At 70.3% G+C, this 20,512-nt stretch overlaps 3 protein-coding genes across 4 annotated transcripts; 2 read left to right on the plus strand and 1 right to left on the minus strand.

Annotated features, from left to right (window-relative positions):
• Positions 1–454: 454 nt before the first annotated feature.
• SGCA (sarcoglycan alpha) lies at positions 455–4,236 on the minus strand. The gene is made up of 9 exons (XM_068996378.1): positions 3,879–4,236; positions 3,194–3,343; positions 2,728–2,867; positions 2,578–2,650; positions 2,296–2,494; positions 1,963–2,125; positions 1,692–1,897; positions 1,510–1,536; positions 455–824 (listed from the first exon to the last, which is right to left on the minus strand). Exons 1-9 carry the CDS (start codon positions 3,916–3,918, stop codon positions 641–643), a joined length of 1,182 nt encoding a protein of 393 aa, XP_068852479.1. The 5' UTR covers positions 3,919–4,236; the 3' UTR covers positions 455–640.
• A 1,310-nt stretch (positions 4,237–5,546) lies between these two features.
• Positions 5,547–13,136, plus strand: PPP1R9B (protein phosphatase 1 regulatory subunit 9B). The gene is made up of 10 exons (XM_068996605.1): positions 5,547–7,191; positions 9,231–9,363; positions 9,455–9,575; positions 9,686–9,790; positions 10,061–10,196; positions 10,280–10,432; positions 10,524–10,577; positions 10,780–11,009; positions 11,644–11,740; positions 13,042–13,136. The coding sequence occupies exons 1-10, from the start codon at positions 5,902–5,904 to the stop codon at positions 13,093–13,095; spliced, it is 2,373 nt and encodes a 790-aa protein (XP_068852706.1). The 5' UTR covers positions 5,547–5,901; the 3' UTR covers positions 13,096–13,136.
• Positions 13,137–15,251: 2,115 nt separating this feature from the next.
• Positions 15,252–20,276, plus strand: SAMD14 (sterile alpha motif domain containing 14). 2 transcript variants are annotated; one of them, XM_068996607.1, is made up of 10 exons: positions 15,252–15,266; positions 16,211–16,262; positions 17,365–17,501; positions 17,690–17,948; positions 18,020–18,107; positions 18,321–18,395; positions 18,485–18,635; positions 18,931–19,038; positions 19,123–19,278; positions 20,072–20,276. In XM_068996607.1, the coding sequence occupies exons 2-10, from the start codon at positions 16,223–16,225 to the stop codon at positions 20,225–20,227; spliced, it is 1,170 nt and encodes a 389-aa protein (XP_068852708.1). In that variant the 5' UTR covers positions 15,252–15,266; positions 16,211–16,222; the 3' UTR covers positions 20,228–20,276. The 2 variants fall into 2 exon arrangements, with proteins under 2 accessions (XP_068852708.1, XP_068852707.1); XM_068996606.1 differs by lacking the exon at positions 15,252–15,266 and having other exon boundaries at positions 16,216–16,262; positions 17,344–17,501.
• The last annotated feature ends 236 nt before the right edge of the window (positions 20,277–20,512 follow it).

Consider the following 20,512-nt stretch of genomic DNA (forward strand, 5'->3'; position numbering starts at 1 on the left):
CCTCTCCGACCCATCAATGGCTCCCCTTGTTCCTGCGGGGCCCCCGCGCTTTCCTCTCCCCCACCTGGCGCCCGCCCGGGCCGGGGGGGCTGTGAAAGGGCCTCTTTCTTCGGAGGGGCTGGGCTGGGGGACCCCTGGGGGGCGGGGAGGGGTCCTGGGGGCGCCGGGCGGGATGCCCGGGGCTGCGCGGAGCGTTCGGGGGCTCCGGGCGGGATCCTGCCGGCCGCGGACACCCAGGTGAGCCGGGGGCGGGTTGGGGGGGCCACCGCGGGGTCTGGGAGTGTGTCCCCCCCTTTGTCCCTGTCCCCGGACCCATCCCGCTCCCCTGTTCCCCCACAGGGCTGGGGGAGCCACTCGGAGTCATCCCAGCCCTTACGGGGGGTTGAAAGCGTTGATGGGGGGTCGTGGCTGAGCACCCCAATCCCCACCCCATAAATAAAGCAGAAAAGCCTCATTTCATCCCTAAAGCGTCAATTTATTCACCAAAATTCACCCCAAAGCGGGGACAGCCCAAATCCTCCGGGCAGAGCCCAGCCGGGCGGGCAAATCCTCCTGGCGCTGCCGGGGCTTTGTCCCCCCAAAAGCCACCCGGACACCCCTTTCCCAGCTCTGGGGCTGTCCCCGCGCCCCGGGTGTCCCCTCACTGCGGCAGCAGCGGGACGCGGGCCCCGTCGCGGGGGCTGGGCATGGGGTTGATGCGCTGGCCCGTGCGGACATTGAACATGGGCAGGGTGGACAGGGGCCGGGGCACGTCCCGGCTCCCGGCCATGAGGCGCAGCTCGCGCGTGTCCCCGTGGATGGAGCTGTGATGGACCAGCTGGATGCTGCGGGAGCAGGGGGGACGCGCCCTTAGGGGCCCGTTATGGGGTTCGTGTCCCGTTGGTGGGGTCAGCAGAGCCACCGTTTGGGTTTGCGCCCCAAAACCGGGATCTTCACCCCAAAATCAGGGTCTGCACCCCATCACCGGGGCCTGCTCCCCATCACTGGGGTCTGCTTACCCTTCAGTCGGGTCGGAATGCCGTTATTGGGGTCTGCACCCCGTTATTGGGGTCTGCCCACCCATCAAAGGGGTCCTCCCACCCTTCATTGGGGTCTGAGCCCCAAAAGTGAGGCCTGAACTCCATCACTGGGGTCTGTGTGTCGTTATTGGGGTCTGCCTCTCATCTTTGGGGTCTCCCCCCGCCCTCGGGGTGTCCCCCCATCCCCGGGGTCTCCCCGCTGCTGTTGGGTCCCTCAGAGGCTGTCACAGAAGTGAAGCAGCTCCTTGTGCACCACCCCGTGTCTGAGGGGGGTTTGGGGGGCACCGAGGGCTGGGGAGGGCAGGAGGGGGCTGGGGGGACCCCTTTAGGGTGGGGGGATCTTTAAGCTCCGTGACAGCCCCAACGAGCCGATTGCTCCCTGTCCCCTTTTCCTGCCCATCCCTGTCCCCACGCTCGGCCATAACAAAGCCCCCAAAGCAGCCCCCCCAAAGCAGCCCCCCAGCACCCCCACAGCTCCACCAGGACTTACTCAGATGTCTGCAAGTCCCGTTTTTCCCTACAAAACAGAGCAAAAAGGGAAAAAAACCCATAATTATGGTGGGAAGGGCTCTCACCACCCCCGGCTTGTCCCGGGGTCACAAGGGCCGGGGAAGGGACACCCAACCCGGGGTCCCCGTGCCCTGGCAGGCTGGGGGGACCCCCCCGACTCACACTCCCTCCCTGCGGCAGCACATGAGGTGGCCCAGGAGCAGGCAGAGCAGCGCGGCCACCGCCAGCGGCACCAGCAGCGTCACCAGGAACCCGGGCAGCAGCTCCTGGGGGACAACCTCGGTGGGGGGCTCGAAACCCCCCCCGTCCTCCAGCACCCCGGACCCCCACAGCGGCCCCGGCGTCGTGGGGCTGGGCCAGACCTGCAGCTGCAGGGGAGGGGGGGTTAGGAGGGGCTGGGGGGATCGGGGCGTGGGGGCCACGGGGGTCTCACCAGGGTGAGGTTGCACCAGCGGATGGAGAAGTGCGGGGCGAAGGTGTCGTAGCAGGAGGCGAGGGGACGCTGGCCCCGGTGACAGCGGGAGCGGCTCTGCGGGGACACGGCCGATGCCAGGCACGGCGAGAAGGGGCTGTGGGAGCCCACCTGGACGTACACCCTGCAGGGAGGTGACCCCAAAACCCACCCACGGTGAGAAGACCCCACAGGAACCACCTTCGCCTCCACGCTTGAAGTTGGTGGGCAGGGGCTGGAGGTGACCCCAGAACCCCTGCAGGGAGGCCGAGGGTGTGCCCGGGACCACCCCCAGCCCCCCAGCCCTGCCCGTACCCCTCCCGGCGCCCCTCGATGGGCAGCGGGACGCGGCCGCCGCGGTCCAGGGCAGAGGTGATGTTGATGATGTGCAGGTCCCCGCGCTCCCAGACCCCGGCCGAGGCCTGCAGGAACATCTCCCGCGCCGCCTCCGGCAGCAGCTCCTCCACGTTCCTGTTCCCCACCAGGAACTCGGCCTGGAACGGGGCGTCCCCACCTGCGGGGACAGGTGGCACCCGTGGGGACATCCCGCGGCCGTCCCGGGGGAATCCTGGCTGGTTCGGGGCGCTCAGGCCGTACCTGGGGCGGGGGTGACGCTGATGAGGAGGCGCTGGGACACGGTGGCGAAGGTGTGACGGTTGTAGGCCAGCACCTGCAGGGACAGCGGAGACACCTGGGGTGGGCCACCCCTGCTCCTGGGTCACCCCAAAGGCTGTGGGGCGGCCGTACCTGGACACTGTGGGTGCCCAGCTCGGGGGCCAGGGGGCAGCCGTACAGGAAGCCGGGCTGGCCGGGGTCCCTCTGGGCGAAGCGCAGCCAGCGCGGCAGGTCCGGGTGGTCCCACAGGTGGGCTCGGAAGGTCACAGGGGCTGCGGGGACACGCGGGGGGTGGGGACGGACACCGCCAGCTGTGCCTCCCGCCCAGAAAGCCCAGCCCTGTCCAGCTGGTCCCCACAAGGGAATGGGGATGGTCCCTGGGGGTGCTGCTCCTGTTTTAGAGCTGTGACGCCAAAGGGAGGGGACCCTTCATGGGGAGTGCTGGGGGGACCCCAAATGGGTGGAGGGTGGGGGGGGGGATGGATGGATGGAGGGATGGATGGACAGACGGATGGACAGCTCAGCTGGGGTGATCCTGGTGGGGACCATTGGCCAGTGCCCCCCTTTAGCATCCCCAGGCCCCCACCCTGGCCCTCACCATCATCATCCTCGCTCCCTGGGAAGGCCTCCAGGAACAGCTCCCGCTCCAGCTCGTGCACGAAGATGGCTCCGGTCTCAGCGGAGAGGCGGAGGTCAGAGAGGACGTGGTGGTCGGGGACAGTGGCTTGGGACCCCCCCAGGGCCAGGGCTGCGGCCACACATGGGGCTGGAGCCAGGGCTGGGACCACGGCCCCTCCCTGCCTCAGTTTCCCCAGTGCCCAGAGACCCCGGGATGAGCCACAGGTGCCCACAGACCCCCGGGACACCCAGAGGGGCAGGAACGTGTCCCTGCGGTGCCAGGTGTCCCCAGGCAGAGGGGGAGGACATGTTTAGGAGGGGACGGGAACAGGGACAGGACTGGAATGGGAACAGGGATGAGACCAGGCCAGGCCTGGGGACAGACGCAGGATGGGGACAAGGACAGGATGGGCCCAGCACCTTCCCTCGCCCTGGCCATCACACACAAGTCCCACTCGTTGTCCCCCACCCTGTCCCAAACCGAGCTGGCCACCCGGGTGGCTTTTTTTAGCTCCGTCACGTCCCAGCCCCGTCCCCCCCCCCCCCACCCTCTCCCACCTGCACCCCCCTGTGCCCACCCTACTCCGGGGTCCCCCCTCCCCTCCCTGCTGGGGATCCCCCAGGCCGGGCCGTGTCACCCGGGGGGTGACAGGGCTGTCACTCGCCTGCCAGCACCCAGAGCCGGAGCAGCTCGGGGCCCTCCATGTTCCGGGGCCGGGAATGGGGCCAGCGCTGACTGACGGCGGCAGCGGGGCCGCCCGGGCTGGGGGGGCCCTCGGGGGGGTCCCACAGGGGACACCCCTCCACCGCCACCTCCTGTCACCGAGGCACCGAGCTCCAGGGCTGCCGAGGGGCTCCCGTGTCCCCCGGAGGGGTCCCGAGGTGTCCCAGGGTGGGCTTGTCCCAGTGGCCCCACTCAGGGGTAGCGGGGAAGCAGTGGGGGGACGCTTGGGGACACCTGGGGACAGCTGAGCGCCCCCCGGCATGGCCACCAGCGGGACGGGAACACGCGTGTGCACAGCCGGGGGCGGCCACGGCGCTGCGTGGGGACAGTGACACGAGCGGAGGGCGCTGGGACAGAGGGGGGTGGCAGCGACGGGGCCCTGCCGGGGGGGCGATGGCAGCGGCGGAAGGGGAAGGGGAGGGGAGGGGGTGGTCGTGGGGGGCCGCCCCCCGTGTCGCGTCACGCCTCGTCACGCACAAAGGGCCGGGAGATGCCTTGGGTGACACGGGGAGGGGACAATCGCACCCAGCCGCAGGGTCCTGCTGCCCGTGCGCTCCCCACACTGGGGACAGGGGTGTCCCCACCCTGCCCCCCCCCGGCACAGCAGGGGTCCCCAACACGGCCACGGGGGGCGGGTCTGCCCCCCTCACCCTCAGGCACCCAGAGGGAAGACAAAAACCCCAAATAACCCCCCGAAATATCCCCCGGCCGTGCAGAAAGCGGGGAGCAGCACCGTACCCCCCCCTCCGGGCCCCCCTGTCGCAGTGTCCCCTCCCGCCACCACGCAGTGGCAGGGGATGTGCTGCACCCCCGGGAGGGATTGAGGGGACAGGGCGTAAATGGGGTCCTGTGGGGACACCCGGAGTTTGGGGGGCTTTGGGTGTGGGGCGGTCCCGGGGAGGGGGAGCAGAGGACATGTGGATAAAACTGAGGGGACACAGGGACAGGATCGGGGGGGAACACGGGGACAGACCCGGAAAGGGCACAGGGACAGGACGGGGGGGACGTGGGTACAAAGTGGGGGGCCACGGGGATAACGTGGGGGGATGTGGGTCCAAACTTGGGGGTGACATGGGGACAGGATGGGGGGACACGGGGACAGGATGAGGGGACAAGGGGACAAATTCGGGGGGATATGAGGGAAGGATGGGGGATGATGTGGGGACAGGATGGGGGGGATGTAGGGACAGATCCAGGGGGGTGGGTACAAACCCGGGGGAAAAAAGAGACGAGACTGAGGGGACACGGGGACAGAGCTGGGGGAGAAATGGGGACAGAACTAATGGTGGGGGGGAGATGGGGACAGAGCTCGGGGGGCCACGGGAACAGAGCTGGGGGAACACAGGGGGACAGATCTGGGGACGGGGACATGGGGACAAGAGCTGGAGGGGGACGTGGGGCCAGAACTGGGGGGGGGGACACACGGGGACAGAACGGGGGACACACGGGGACAGAGCTGGGGGGTGGCACCAGCGGCCGAGCCGGCGGGGGGGGCCCCACACTGCACAGCGCGGCTGCCGGGGGGGCCCCGCCGCAGGGAGGGGACCCCGGTGCGGGCGTGGGGAGGGGACCGCAGGGGACGCGCAGGGGTCCCCATGGCCGGGCTGCGGCGGCGGCGGCGGCGCTGAGGCCGAAGCGCGGCTGAGGAAGAGGAAGAGCGAGCGCTGCTCAGACCCAGAGGGCTCTGCGGGCAGCGGGGCGGGCAGAGCGCGGCGGCGGCGGCGGCGGCGGCTCCATCACCGGCGCGCAGAAAGGGGAAGAGGAGGAGGAGGAGGGAGGAAGGAAGGAAGGCAGGAAGGAAGAAGCGCCGCGGCGGAGGGGCCCGCGGGATGGCCATGGCCTGACCGGGCCGGGGCAGCGCTGCCCCCCGGCACAGCCCCCCGGCACAGCCCCCCGCCCATGGCGCTGTAGCGGGGCCGGGGGCAGCGGCGGCGGTGGCGGCGAGCGATGCGGGCGCCGGGACCATGCTGAGGACCGAGGCCGGCGGGGCCGGGGGGTCCCCCTCGGCCGGGGGCGCGGCGGGGGCCGGGGGGCTGCGCAGCGCGTCCCCGCACCGGAACGCCTACGAGGCCACCATCCAGGCCCTGGCGCCCACAAAGGAGGCCGATGGCGAGGACGGCAAGAAGAGCCGCGGGAAGAAGTATGGCTCCAACGTGCATCGGATCAAGAACATGTTCCTGCAGATGGGGACGGCGCCCGGCCCCGAGGGCGCCTGCGACCTGGCCAAGGCCAAGGAGAAGCCGGTGCGCCTGTCCCTGCCCCGCACCGGCAGCCTCGGCGACGCCGTGGACCAGGGCAGCCTCCTCAAGCTGGGCACCAGCGTCTCGGAGCGCGTCAGCCGCTTCGACTCCAAGCCCGACAAACCCTTCTCCAAGCTGCAGGAGACCCGCAAGATCTTCGAGAGGAGCCCGCAGGAGAAGGCCACCACCACCAAGCTGCTGCTGCGCAAGGAGCGCGCCGGCTTCCAGGACCGCAAGCTGGACGTGGTGGTGAGGTTCAACGGCAGCACCGAGTCCCTGGACAAGCTGGACGCCGATGCCGTGTCACCCACCGTGAGCCAGCTCAGCGCCGTCTTCGAGAAGGCCGACCTGAGGAACAACCTGCACAAGGCGCAGGGCAGGGCGGCCGTGTCGCTCAACGCCAAGGTGGTGGCCAAGCGGCCGAGGGTCTTCACGCCTGGCACCGAGGCCGCACGCCCGGGCGATGGCCACACCACCCCGGCCCGTGCCCGGCCACCGGACGAGGAGAAGGCGGCGGGGAAGAGCGGGTGGCCGGCGGAGAAGGAGGCTGCGGCCACGCCGAGGGTGCAGGAGGTCTGCAAGATCAAGCCCGTGGAGGTGGAGGAGAGCGGAGAGGGCGAGGAGGACGAAGAGGAGGAGGAGGCGGCGGTGGCGGGTGAAGCGGTGCCTGCGCCCCAGCCGGCCAAAGGGGACGAGGGTCCGGCGGCCGCAGCCCCCCGGCTGGACGGGGGCTCGGGGGTGGCCGCGGGCGAGGAGGGCGTCAAGGGCGAGCGGGCGGAGGAGGGCGATGGCTCCGAGGAGGCCAAGAAGGAGGACTTCTCCGAGGCGGACCTGGTGGACATAAGTGCCTACAGCGGGCTCGGGGAGGACTCGGGGGGCAGCGGGCTGGAGGAGGAGGACGAGGCCGAAGGTCTGTACGAGCCTGAGTCGGGCTGTGTAGAGATCCCGGGGCTGTCCGAGGAAGAGGAGCCCGTCCCCAACCGCAAGATCCAGTTCAGCACGGCCCCCATCCAGGTGAGCCTGGCGGGGCATGGGGCGGCTGGGGAGGGAGGGAGGGCACCTGGGTGAGGGGTACCAGGGTGAGGGGCAGCTCAGACTGGGGCATGTGACCCCACAAAATCACCCCTTTGGCGGGGACAGAAAAGGGGGCTGGGGCTCTGTGTCCCTGTGCCCCCATGGGACACGGAATCCTGCCTGTCCCTGTCCCTGTCCCTGTGCTGGGGGAAGCAGGGCCTAGGCCTGGTTGATGAGCTGGTTGATGAAGGGCCATGCCTGGGCATGGGGGGGTCCCCCCTAAATGAGGGCCCCCCAGGGCCGGTGTGATGGGGACAGGTGGCACCGGGACCCGCTGGGGTGGGCCAGGCACAGCACGCGCTGCCAGCCCCCTGTGGTGCCCAGGCCGGGCCAAAACCGCTCGATATTTTGGGTGGAGATGCCCGAAATACCCCGGTGTGAGGTGCTGCGGGCCGGGGCTGGGCCACCCTCGGTCCTGGGCATCCCTCGGGCCCGGGGCTCCTCCCAGCCCGGGGGTCCCTGGGGACAAGGTGGCGACGGGGGCGATGTGCCCCCCCCCCGTGTGCCCAACGCGGTGCCCAGGACGGTTTCGGGAAGTGGAGGCAGAGGAGGAAGGGGAGGAAGGGGAGGAAGGAAGGGGAAGTGCCTCGGCAGCGTGGCCGGGTGGGCGGCAGCACCCCCCGCTCCCGGCAGGGATCCTGCGGGGTTCGGGGTCTGCACCCGGGATGGGGCGGGGGGATGATAAAGGGGCCGTGCAGCTATTTTGGGGTGTTCCCTCCCGCTCGGATCCCCCCGACCGCAGGAGCAGCGGTTGCTTTGTGCCGGGGCCGGGTTATTTTTAGAGCCCGGCCTATATTCTGGCTCTGAGTCAGAGCGGGTGGGTGGCCCCACCTGGGACGGGGGACAGCCACCGCCGTGGCCCGGCCGGGGGACAGTGGTGGCCGTGTGCTGGGGGGCTGCGCGCCGGGGGGAGCCGTGGTCCCGTGGGATCCGGCCAGCCCGGCCCTGGGAAAGGTGCCCTGGCCGTGGAGGGGTTTTTAGGGTGCTCTGCTCACCCTATGGATGGGGTTTTTGGGGTGCTCTGCTCACCCCAAAGCCTTTCAGCATGGGGGAGAGGGGCCATGTGTGGGGGTGGATGGGGTGGGCACCCAGGTGTACGAGCACCCCAGACCCCTGCCTGGGTGATGCTGAGCCCCCCAAACCCGCTGGGGGAGTGGGGACATTGGGGACCCCCGCCCAGCCCAGCACTGAGGGCACAGCCCAGCCCCTTCCCCTGGAACCCACTCTGGGCCCCCCACACATCCCAAATCCCCCAGGACATGGGGACAGGGTGGGGGGCACAGCAGGATGAGCAGGGAACCCCACAGCCCCCCAGGGACTTCTCGTGGACAGGGGGACATTGGTGTGTCCCCCGCCCTGCTCCTCCCTGTCACCCCTGGGTGCCACTCGGGTGGGTCCTGCCCGTCCGTGGGTGTCACCGGGCTTTGTCCCCTGACACTCATCCCTAATACCCTTTGTGGCCAGGCTTTATCCCCGTGTGTTATCCCTAATCCACCCGCTCCGGCGGCACTGCAGGGCCGGGGCCCCTCCAGGGACATCTGCCAGGCCCAGCCAGCCCCTCCCCGGCAGCCCCCAGGGAGAGGGACGTGGCACCAGCCTGGGGACAGCGGCCTGGTGGCACATCCCAGCTTGGTCAGGGAGGGTTTAGGGGTGCCCCACAACGGGGGGTCAGCATCCCCAGGGATTTGAGGTGCCCCATCTTTCTCTTTATCCTTCCTTCCTTCCTTCCTTCCTTCCTTCCTTCCTTCCTTCCTTCCTTCCTTCCTTCCTTCCTTCCTTCCTTCCTTCCGGGGCCCAGGCACCGTCCCCTCTCCCAGAACCATCCTCAACCCCTTTGTCCTCCCCCAGCTCCCCCTCACTCCATGTTCCATGATTTGGGACGGGGATTCTCCGGTGTTTCGTGGGCTTAGTCCCAGCCCAGCATTCCTGAGGGGTTCCTGTGGGGTTTGCCCCTGGCTGAGCCCTCCCTCGTCCCCCAGGTGTTCAGCACTTACTCCAACGAGGATTACGACCGCCGCAATGAGGACGTGGATCCCATGGCGGCCTCGGCCGAGTACGAGCTGGAGAAGCGCGTGGAGAGGCTCGACCTCTTCCCCGTGGAGCTGGAGAAAGGTGGGTCCTACCCCCAAACCACCCCCGGAGCCCTGCGGGGCATCACCCTGGAGGTGCCACCCCGCCAGGACACAGCTCTGCATCCCCACAGACTCCGAAGGGCTCGGGATCAGCATCATCGGGATGGGCGCGGGGGCCGACATGGGCCTGGAGAAGCTGGGAATCTTCGTCAAGACGGTGACAGAAGGGGGGGCAGCCCACCGGGACGGCAGGTACGGCCGGGAGCAGCCCCCGGTGCGGCTGGGGCTGGCGTGGGAGCTGCCAGGGGCTCCAGGTGTGCCCCGGAGCTGGCGAGGGGCCGTGACGGTGTCCTTGTCCCCAGGATCCAGGTGAACGACCTGATCGTGGAGGTGGACGGCACCAGCCTGGTGGGGGTCACGCAGAGCTTCGCCGCCTCCGTGCTCAGGAACACCAAGGGCCGTGTCCGGTACGAGCCGGGGCTTGGGCGGAATTTGGGGAGCCCCGAGACACCCCCAGTCCGTGCTGAGCCCCCTGGGGATCCCTGCCCCACAGCCTGTCCCCAGAGCCCCCCATCTCACCCCAAAGTGCCACCCTGGTGCTCCCCAAAGTGCCCCCAACTCATCCCCAGCCCCCGCAGCACCCCCTAAACCCACCGCCGCCGGGAGCACTGCAGGCACGTCCCCTGGCTCTGCCCCCTGGGTGCCCCCCGTGCCCCCTGACCCGTGGTGCCCCCCAGGTTCCTGATCGGGCGGGAGAAGCCGGGCGAGCAGAGCGAGGTGGCGCAGCTGATCCAGCAGACGCTGGAGCAGGAGCGGTGGCAGCGGGAGATGATGGAGCAGCGCTACACCCAGTACACCGAGGATGACGAGGAGGTGAGGGGACAGTGCCAGCCAGGAGGGGACACGGGGCTGGGGCAGCACCCGCAGGTGCCAACCCCACCCCGTGCCCGCCGCAGACCGGGGAATACGCCACGGACGAGGAGGAGGAGATGAGCCCCATGTTCCCCAGCGGGGAGATGGCCATCGAGGTGTTCGAGCTGGCCGAGAACGAGGACACGCTGTCCCCCGTGGAGATGGACCCCGAGAAGCTGGTGCACAAGTTCAAGGAGGTGAGGAGGGGCTGGGGGAGGGCAGGGGGTGCCCGCCCGGGGGGCTGTGCCCACCCCGTGCCCACCCCGTGCCACCCTGGCTCTCCCACAGCTCCAGATCAAACACGCCGTGACCGAAGCTGAGATCCAGCAGCTCAAGAGGAAGGTGAGGGGTGGTCCCGGCTGCCTGGGGGTGGGGGGACACCCTGACAGCTGCCCTGGCACCCCGAATATCCTTCTCCAGCTGCCCTGCATGGGCCATTCCACGCCCTCCTGCCTGTCACCTGGCTGTGCCATGCTGTGCCATGCCATATCCCATCCCTGTTCCCTGCCTGTGCCACACCCCGTGGTGACACCCCTGTCCCCAGCTGCAGTGCCTGGAGCAGGAGAAGGCGCGCTGGAGGGCCGAGAAGGCCCAGCTGGAGCAGAGCGTGGAGGAGAACAAGGAGCGCATGGAGAAGCTCGAGGGCTACTGGATGGAGGCGCAGAACCTGTGCCAGGCCGTGGACGAGCACCTCAAGGAGACCCAGGCCCAGTATCAGACCCTGGAGCGCAAGTACAGCAAGGCCAAGCGGCTCATCAAGGAGTACCAGCAGAAGTGAGGGCAGCTCCTGGTGTCCCCTCGGGAAGGGACCTGTCCCCAGGGTGTCCCATCCCCCGGGCAGCCCCTGTCCCTGTCCCCGTGGTGTGGAACCCCTCGAGGGGCTCTGACCCTTCTGTCCCTGGGCACGGACCGTCCTTTGGGCAGGGACACATCCCTGCAGTGCCAAATCCAGCCTGGGCACCCTCTGGCTTTGGCCCTGGACCTTCCCTGGGTGTGGGCTCATCCCTGGGGAGCCAGCTCCGTCCTGGGAAGGGACCTTCCCCTGGATTCAGACCCATCCCTGGGGCACCAAATCCTTCTGGGTACCCTCTTCCCATCGTCAGGGACCTTCCCCTGGGCAGGGACCTTCCCCTGGGCAGGGACCATCACCTCTCCCTTGACCTGGATCCATCAAGGCCAGGTCGGACGGGGCCTGGAGCACCCTGGGACAGGGAAGGAGCTTTAAGCTCGTTCCAACCCAAACCATTCCCTGGTTCCGTGATCCGTGGGGCACCAGCTCCTTCCTGGGCACGGCCCATTCTCTGGGAGAGCCCCGCCGAGCGGGCTCCTGCCCTGACACCCAACCCCGGGGTCCCCGGGATGTCCCCTGGCTGCGGTGACGTGCAGCCACCCCTGCGGGTCCCCACAGGGAGATCGAGTTCCTGAAGAAGGAGACGGCGCAGCGGCGGGTGCTGGAGGAGTCGGAGCTGGCGCACAAGGAGGAGATGGAGAAGCTGCAGGAGAAGGTGGGCACGGGGCGCCGGGACGCGGGATGTCCCTGAGCCCCCCGCCCGGCCCGGCCCGGCCCGGCCCGGCCCCGCCGCTCCCGCCGCGCCAGCGATGGACCCCGGGGATCTGCTCGGCCGCCGGACCCCGGAGCTGTGCGGGGCACTGGCTCCCTCCGGACTGAGCCGCGGATCCCACGCCGGATCGTGGGAGATCTGCTCCCACCGGACCCTGCTCCCACCACCGGATCGCCCGGGATCTGCTCGGGATCTGCTCGGGCACCCCAAGCCTCCTTCCGGCCCTGGATCCCGCTCTGGATTGCAGTGGATCCTGCCGGGGTCCTGCTGTGGGGCCTGACATCCCCTAACGGAGCGAGGAAATCTCCCGGGGCAGCGGATCCCGGCCGCGCGCGGGGGATCCGCGGGGATCCCGGTGACCGGCGCCAGGCGGGGTCCGGCGCGCTCCCGTCGGGATCCCATGCTGGTCATGCTGGATCCCCCAACGGGCCCCAGGATTCCGCGCCAGCCCCAGCGTGGGGCCGGGGCCGTGCGGGGGCACAGCGGGTCCCCCGGGGTCACCAGATCCCAAAGGATCCCGCCCAGGGGGTCACAGGGGAGGGGCCGGCCCTGCCCGGCCGGGGGGCACCAGGGCACAGCGGGGAGGTCCCCAACACCCAGCAGAGCCCCCCCATACAGCCACCTCCATCACCCCCAAAATGTCCCCTGGCATCCCACAGAGACTCACCCAGCACCTGCCTGCAGCCCCCTCCCCATCCCAGCCCATCCCTGTGTCCCCCGTGTGCCCCCCCGGTCACCCCTGTGTCCCCTGCGTGACCCCCACTGACCCCTGTGTGCCCCCTGTGCCCCGCAGTCACCCCTGTGTCCCCTGTGTGCCCCCTGTGCCCCCACAGTCACCCCTGTGTCCCCTGTGTGACCCCCATTGACCCCTGTGTGCCCCCTGTGCCCCCACAGTCACCCCCGTATCCCCTGTGTGCCCCCCACGTGTCCCTCAGTCACCCCTGTCCCCCACCCCCATCTCTGAGCCCCGTCCCTATGTTCCCAGCCCCCCCGTGTCCCCTGCCCCCTCTGTCCCTCCTGTCCCCCCTGTGCCACCCCCCGGTCTCCCCCATGTCCTGCCCCCCTTGTCCCGTCTGTCCCCCCCGTCCTGTCCCCCCATCTCCGTGTCCCCATCGCTGTGTCCTCACCCCGTGTCCCCCCCCGCCCATCTCACGTTCCCACCCGTGTCCCCGTGTCCCCCCCCCGCCCCGGTGTGTCCCCCCCGGCCCCCCCCGCTGAGACCTGTCCCCTTTGCTGTTTTTCAGATCTCCGAACTGGAGGCCAAGCTGCAGACTTTGAAAAATTCCAACCCGACCTAAACCACCCTCAAACCGCAGCGATTCCGGGCTGGGGGGGGCCCCTCTTCCCCCACCCCCCCCCGGCCCTGCCCCCTCCCCTTCCCCAGCCCTCCCCCAGCGGGGAGGGGGCGAGACCCCGCCAAGGCCTCCTGGTGCCCCCCACTCCCCCCATGGGGGCACAGACAGCGGGGGGGCTCGCGGAGGGGGGGTCCGGGGGGGACACCCCGCGTTCGTGTCTGTGTCCAGTGTGAGTCTCGTGGTGACGTGATGGACCCGCGGGGGGGGCGCGGCCCCCCCCAGGCCTCCCCCTCCCCCCGACGTGACCCCCCCGGCCCCGGACACAGCTGGCACCTGGTTGGACGCTGGGGGGGACACACAGGACAATGTCCCCCCCACCCCAAATGTGAGCCATACTGGGGAGCGGAGGGGGGGACACTGGAAGCCCCCCCAGACCCAGCTCCTCTTGGGACTCACTGGAGCGCGGCCGGGGGGGCCCGGTGGCCTTTGCCCCCCCACAGACTCGCCCCCAGCCCCACATCGAGGTGACCCCTCGCGACCATCGCCATGGGGGGGGGACCCCGACTGTCCCCCCCTCTCCCTCAGTGCCACCATCGCCGGGCAGGGGGGCCCCTGAGCCTTTGCCAACCCCCGCAGCAGGACGGGGGGCACCAGCCCCACTGCCCCCCCGGGAATGGGGGGCTGCCCGGCACCCCTCTGTGGGGACACCCCGGTGCCCCCCCGCCTCCCACTGCCCCCCCTGAGCCCGGGGCTTTCGCCTTCCCTGGGCGGCGGGGGACACGCGGGGTCCCCTCTGGGGTGGGGGCGATGCTCCCACCCCCCCACCTGTAAATACCCCCCCCCCCCCCCAAAAATCACAGCATTTCTCTGGGGCTGGGACACCCCCCCTCCACCTCCGGCCACCCCCAGCCGGCCCGGGGGGGTCCCGCCCTCTCGGCCCGGGGGGAACCCCTTTATTTTTCATTTCTATTTTGCCCCCCCCCCCCGCCCCCGAGTCTCCGACAGTAACTGGATGTGGGGGCAACTGGGAGCCAGAGCTGGTTATACTGGGAAGGGGAGGCGGGGGGGACGCGCGGGGCGGGGGGCGGGGGCGCGGGGCTGGGGGGTCCGACTGGATTGGAGCCACTCGGGGAGGGGGGAGGGGGATATTTAAGGGGGGGTCCGGGGAGCGCGGGCCCCGGGGGGGGCCGGGGTTATTTAATCTCACACGTGTACCTGTGGGTGTATATACTATATATAATGTACCTATGTATGCACCGCGCCCGCTCTGCAGCGCCCGCCGCGCCCCCGCCCCACGAACGCGGCCCCCCCGCCCCATAAACGCGGCCTCGGCCTCCCCCCCCCGCCTCCTTCTGCCGGCGGATGGGCCGGGGGACACTGGGGGGCACTGGGAAGGGTGGGGGGGGGGGGAATAGGGAGGACTGGGAATCATTTGGGGTCACGGCGAGGGGTGTGGGAGGCACTGGGGAGGATGGGGGGTACTGGGGAGGATGGGGGCACTGGGGAGGATGGGGGGCACTGGGGAGGATGGGGGCAGTGGGGAGGATTGGGCAGGATGGAGGGGACTGGGGGAGCACGGGGGGGACTGGGGAGGATGGGGGGAATAGGGAGGGCTGGGAGCGATTTGCGGTCGTGGGGAGAAGTGGGCAGGATGGGGGGCACTGGGAGGGTTGGGAAGGGCTGGAGGGCACTGGGGGAAATGGGCAGGGCTGGGGGGGCACTGGGAGGAGCCGCTGGGCTGGTGGGCACCGGGCAGGGTGGGGACGCGGTGACGGGCGGGTGTCCCCGGTGTGCCGGTGCCCGGCGTGCCCGTGTCCCGCCGGTCGCTGTCCCTTCAGCACCCCCCGCGTGTCCCTCCGTGCCCGGTGTCCCCGTACCCTCGGTGCCCCCCGGCGCTGTCCGTTCAGCACCCCCGCGTGTGTTCGCTGTTCCTCGGTGTCCCCGTGTCCCCCCCGCCCCCGCCGTGTCCGTTCAGCACCGGGCTCGCTCCGGGCGGGGCAGACCCCGCCCCCGCCGTTTCCGGGTTCCTGTGCCCCCCCCGCGGCCCCCGGCCCGGCGGGGCGGCCCGGCCCGGCTCGGCAGCGCCCTCCGCTCCCACCGGCCCGGCCCGACCCCGGCCCGGCCCGGCCCGGCGGGAGGCGACCGGGGGCGATCAGGATGCCCGAGGAGCGCGGGTGAGTGGGGGGGGGGGGGCGGGCAGGGCGTCACCCCCGGACAGCGGCCCCGGTACAGCCCCGCTACAGCCCCAATCCCGGTACAGCCCCAATCCCGGTACAGCCCCGCTACAGCCCCAATCCCGGTACAGCCCCAATCCCGGTACAGCCCCGGCCCGGTACAGCCCCGCTACAGCCCCAATCCCGGTACAGCCCCGGCCCGGTACAGCCCCGCTACAGCCCCAATCCCGGTACAGCCCCAATCCCGGTACAGCCCCGGCCCGGTACAGCCCCGCTACAGCCCCAATCCCGGTACAGCCCCGGCCCGGTACAGCCCCGCTACAACCCCAATCCCGGTACAGCCCCGGCCCGGTACAGCCCCGCTACAGCCCCGCTACAGCCCCAATCCCGGTACAGCCCCGGCCCGCTACAGCCCCGCTACAGCCCCAGTCCCGGTACAGCCCCGGCCCGGTACAGCCCCGGCCCGGTACAGCCCCGCTACAGCCCCACTCCCGGTGCAGCCCCGGCCCCGCTACAGCCCCGCTACAGCCCCAATCCCGCTACAGCCCCGCTACAGCCCCGGCCCCGCTACAGCCCCGCTACAGCCCCAATCCCGCTACAGCCTCGGTAGAGCATCCCCGGTAGTGCCCCTCCCCCGGGACAGCCCCATCCCCTCGGTTCGATATTCCCGGTACAGACTCATTCCCGATCAGCGTTCCCGGTACAGCATTCCCGGTACAGCCCCACCCCGGGTACACCATTCCCGCTCCAGCACCCCCGCCGGTACCGGCCCCTCCCGGCGCTGCCCCCGCTCCCCCCCCCCCCAAGACTCCCCGACCACCGGGGGGCGGGGGAAGTTTAACCCCTTCCCGGCTGCTCTGCAAAGAGGGTCCCCAGCCCCCGCGGGACACCGGGAGGCACAGAGGGGCTGCTCCCTCCTCCCTGAGTGTCCCCTCTGTCCCCAGCCCTGTCCCACCATGTCGGTCTCCAAGCTGCAGGACACGGACGAGGTTTTTGGTGAGTTCCTGGGGGGGCCCTGGGATGCAGAACCCCCCGTGGGGTGCAGAGGGTGCAGAGCCACCCGTGGGTCCCCACCCACCCTCAGTGTCCTCCTGTGTTGAGGGGGGGACCCCGAGCTGGGCTTGGGGACAATGTGTGCTTGGGGACACAGGGACGCGCATGGGGAGGGGGACGTGGGGACACGCACGGGGGTGCGGGGGTGACAAGGACATGGGGACACGTCCAGGGCACACAGGAATGGGGACACAGGCACAGGGGTGTGCGTGGGGTGACTGGGACCTGGGGACACGGCGGGGGACATGGCCCAGAGCCACCCCTCGGGCGGGGTTGGGGTACAGGGGTCAGAGCAGGGTGGGGATATTGGGGGGATCCCGGTGGGACCTGGGCAAAGCATGTCCCTCCTGGGTGACGGGGACACTCCGTCCTCAGGGTCACCCCACTCTTCTGTCCCCATGCCAGGGCATCTCTTTGAACACTTCTCTCTGTCCCCCTGTCCCCTGTCCCGCCCCACTGGGGTGCCCCATCCATGTTCCCAATACTCCCCTCTCCCTGTCCCCCCTCCTGTCTCCCTGGGACCCCCCACCTGCCCTTTGACTCTCCTGCCCTGTCCCTACTGTCCCTCTGTCCCTGCTCTGTCCCCTCTCCACCGGGCTGGCCTTCCCTGACTGTCTGTCCACTGCCTGCGATGCTTCCCTGTGCCCTTCTCCCTGCTCATCCCTCCCTCCATCTCCCATCCCTCCATCCATCCATCCATCCATCCATCCGTCCATCCGTCCATCCGTCCATCCTTCCTGTCCATCCTTCCATCCATCTCTCCCTTGTATCTCCTTGTTCCTACCTCTCCATTTGTCCATCTCTCTCCTCTTCCCTATCCCTCCATCCATCCATCCATCCATCCCCATCTCCCTTCTCATCCATCCCTCTGTCCATCTCCACGTCCCTGCTCTCTCCCCATCCCATCCCATCCCATCCCATCCCATCCCATCCCATCCCATCCCATCCCATCCCATCCCATCCCATCCCATCCTGGTGTCCGTCTGTCCGTCTCTCTCTGCCCCGGTGTCTCTTTCACTCCCAGATTTTACCGCTGTGGTTCCAGAGACGCCGCGCTTGGACAGCAGCCTGCACAAGGCCCGCGCCCGGCTCCTGGCCCGCGGCCGCCGCCAGCGGCCCTCGCGCTCCCGCCTGCGCGACAGCGCCAGCTCCACCGAGGGGGACGAGGGGCCCGAGGCCACGGTGAGACGAGGGGGACACCGGGGACACCGGGGGTGGCACTAGGGGATGCCAGGGCTGGGGGTGTCACAGGGATTGGGAACCCCAGGGATGGGGTTGGGGAATGCCATGTTTGGGGACAGGGATGGGGGTCCATGGGACAGCCCCGGGGGGCTGCAGGGGTCTGACCCCCCCTGCCCATGTCCCCGCAGGGCACTGAGGGCGAGGGCAGCCCCCCGGCCCCCTCGCCCTTCTCCCGCACTGATGGCTTCTCCTTTGAGCCGGGAGTGGCACGGCCGGGCCTGGGGGACCCCCCGGCACCCACGCCCCCCCTCAGCCGCTACCGGCCCCTCACCAACACCCCGTCCCAGGAGGGGCTGTCGGGCCCCCCTGCACCCCAGTCCTGCCCCAGCTCCGACAGCTCCCCCGGCTTCGCCCACCGCGACCCCCGGCCCCGGCAGCACAGCGAAGGTGAGACCCCCCGAGCCCCCCGGGGACACCTGTGGGGGACAGTGGGTGACAGCTCGGTCCCACCCCCGCAGATGACAGCCGGGACATGAGCCCCCCCGAGCCCGCCAGCCCGACCGTGGGGCTCGATAAGAAAACACGGAGGAAGTTCCTGGATTTGGGGTGAGAGCCTGCCCTGGGCGGGGGAGGAGGGATGGGAGGGGATGGAGGGGGGGGATGGATGAAGGGATGGAGAAGCGCAACGGAAAGATAGGAAAATAGATGGAGAGACAGGGGGAAGGTGGAGGCATGGATGGATGGACGGACAGACGGACAGACGGATGGATGGAGGAGGTCCTGGTGCCCCAGTCTTCAGGTCATCACCCCTGTCCCCAGGGTCACCCTGCGCCGAGCGTCCTCCGTGAAGAGCCGCAAGGAGAAGAGCAGCAACCGCCTGTCCATGGGCAGCAGGTGAGGGACCCCCCAGCCCCCGGGACAGGGGGACAGCCCGGGGACAGCCCGGGGACAGCCGCCATGCCCTGACACTGCCCTGTCCCCAGGGAGGCGGCGGAGGGGCCCGGCCGCCCCTCGGGATCGCCGTTCCTGCCCTTCTCCTGGTTCTCGGACAGCGCCAGAGGCTGCGGCTCCCCCGGCTCCGCGTCCCCCGCGGGCTCCCCCCGGCACGAGGGGCTCAGCCCCGCCAAATCCCAGGTGAGCGCCGGGGACGGGGCCTGGGGGCCCTGCAGGGAGTTCAGGGGCTCTGAGGCAGGAGGTGATACCAGCTCTGGGGCCAGGGGACAAAGCCCCAAAGGGTCAGGTAACAACAGGGAGTGGACTCGAAGCCCCGTAGGGTCCGGGTGGCTCTGTGGGGGTGTCAAAGCCCTGGGGGGCCGGGGTGGCTTTAGGAGGATCAGCGTTCTGAGAGGTCTGGTAGCCCAGCTGCAATGGGGTGCTGTGGGGTGGCTCTGGGGGGCCGCTGTGGGTCCAGCCCCTCCCGCTGCCCCAGGACTCGACGCTGAGCGAGGATTCGCCGCCGTCCAGCGCCAGCCCCCGCCTGCCCGGCTCCCCCAAGTGCTCGTACCCCTACCACACCCTGTCCCAGTCCTCGGACGAGGTGAGGGGGGCGCGGGGGGCGCGGAGGGCGCGGGTGTCCCCACCCCAGGAGCCCCGGGGACCCCCGGCTGACCCCTGTGTCCAGCTGCTGGAGGAGCCGCCGGGCGCGGCCGCGGGCTGGACGTGCGGCCAGGTGGGCCAGTGGCTGCAGAGCCTGGGCCTGGAGCGCTACGTGCGGGACTTCTCGGCTCACGGCGTGGACGGGCCCCGCCTGCTGCACCTCGACGGGGCCAAGCTCAAGGTGCGGGGCCGGGGGGGCTCCAGGGGCCCCAAAAGATGGAGGGCGAGAGGATCTGGGTGCTCCAGTGGGGGTGTTCCATGGGGCAGGAAGGTCTGGGAGGGCTCGGGGTACCCCAGAGGGGTGTTCCATGGGGCAGGAAGGTCTGGGAGGGTTCGGGGTACCCCGGAAGGGTGTTCCATGGGGCAGGAAGGTCTGGGAGGGTTCGGGGTACCCCAGAGGGGTGTTCCATGGGGCAGGAAGGTCTGGGAGGGCTCGGGGTACCCCAGAGGGGTGTTCCATGGGGCAGGAAGGTCTGGGAGGGCTCGGGGTACCCCGGAGGGGTGTTCCATGGGGCAGGAAGGTCTGGGAGGGTTCGGGGTACCCCAGAGGGGTGTTCCACGGGGCAGGAAGGTCTGGGAGGGCTCGGGGTACCCCGGAGGGGTGTTCCATGGGGCAGGAAGGTCTGGGAGGGTTCGGGGTACCCCAGAGGGGTGTTCCACGGGGCAGGAAGGTCTGGGAGGGCTCGGGGTACCCCAGAGGGGTATTCCACGGGGCAGGAAGGTCTGGGAGGGCTCGGGGTACCCCAGAGGGGTGTTCCACGGGTATCCAAACCCCCTTGTCCGACCCGGAGGCTCCATGGGGCAGGAGGCTCCGGGGATCCCAAGGACGGGCGGGCGGTTCTGGGAACCCCAGGGAGCTGCTGCTGTGCGGGGGGGGATCCCTGGGGGGCTGACCCCGAGGCCGGGCAGGGCAGGGGGGATCCGGGGGGGGCTCCGGGGAGGGTCCGGCCGTGGCCCAGCCCGCGGTGCCGCAGGCGCTGGGCGTGGGCAGCTCCCAGGACCGCGCGGTGCTGAAGCGGCGGCTGAAGGAGCTGAGCCTGGCGGCCGAGCGGGAGCGCAAGGCCCGCGAGAAGGCGGAGAAGCAGCGCGAGAAGCAGAAGAAGAAGGACCAGGAGCAGCGGAGGAGCTGAACGGGGGGGACCCCGCACCCCCTCCCCACCCACAGCCCCCCGAACACCCCCGGGGACACCCCGGGACACGCCCGGCCCCGATGTCCGGGACAGCCCGGGGGACACGGGGCGCGGCCGAGGGACAGCGGGGCCGGGCGGGGCCGGGCCTGGAGCAGCCCCTGCGCCCCCCCCCCGGCTCCAGCCGCCCCCTCCCCGCCCGCCCCGGGCCCCTTTTCCGGATGCAAAGGGCACTGGGACACCCCCACCCCGCCCTGTCACCCCCGCCCGCCACCGCCCCCCGAGGGG

This window comes from Aphelocoma coerulescens, chromosome 27, assembly GCF_041296385.1.
Source record: "Aphelocoma coerulescens isolate FSJ_1873_10779 chromosome 27, UR_Acoe_1.0, whole genome shotgun sequence".
In the NCBI taxonomy this organism is placed as follows: domain Eukaryota; kingdom Metazoa; phylum Chordata; class Aves; order Passeriformes; family Corvidae; genus Aphelocoma; species Aphelocoma coerulescens.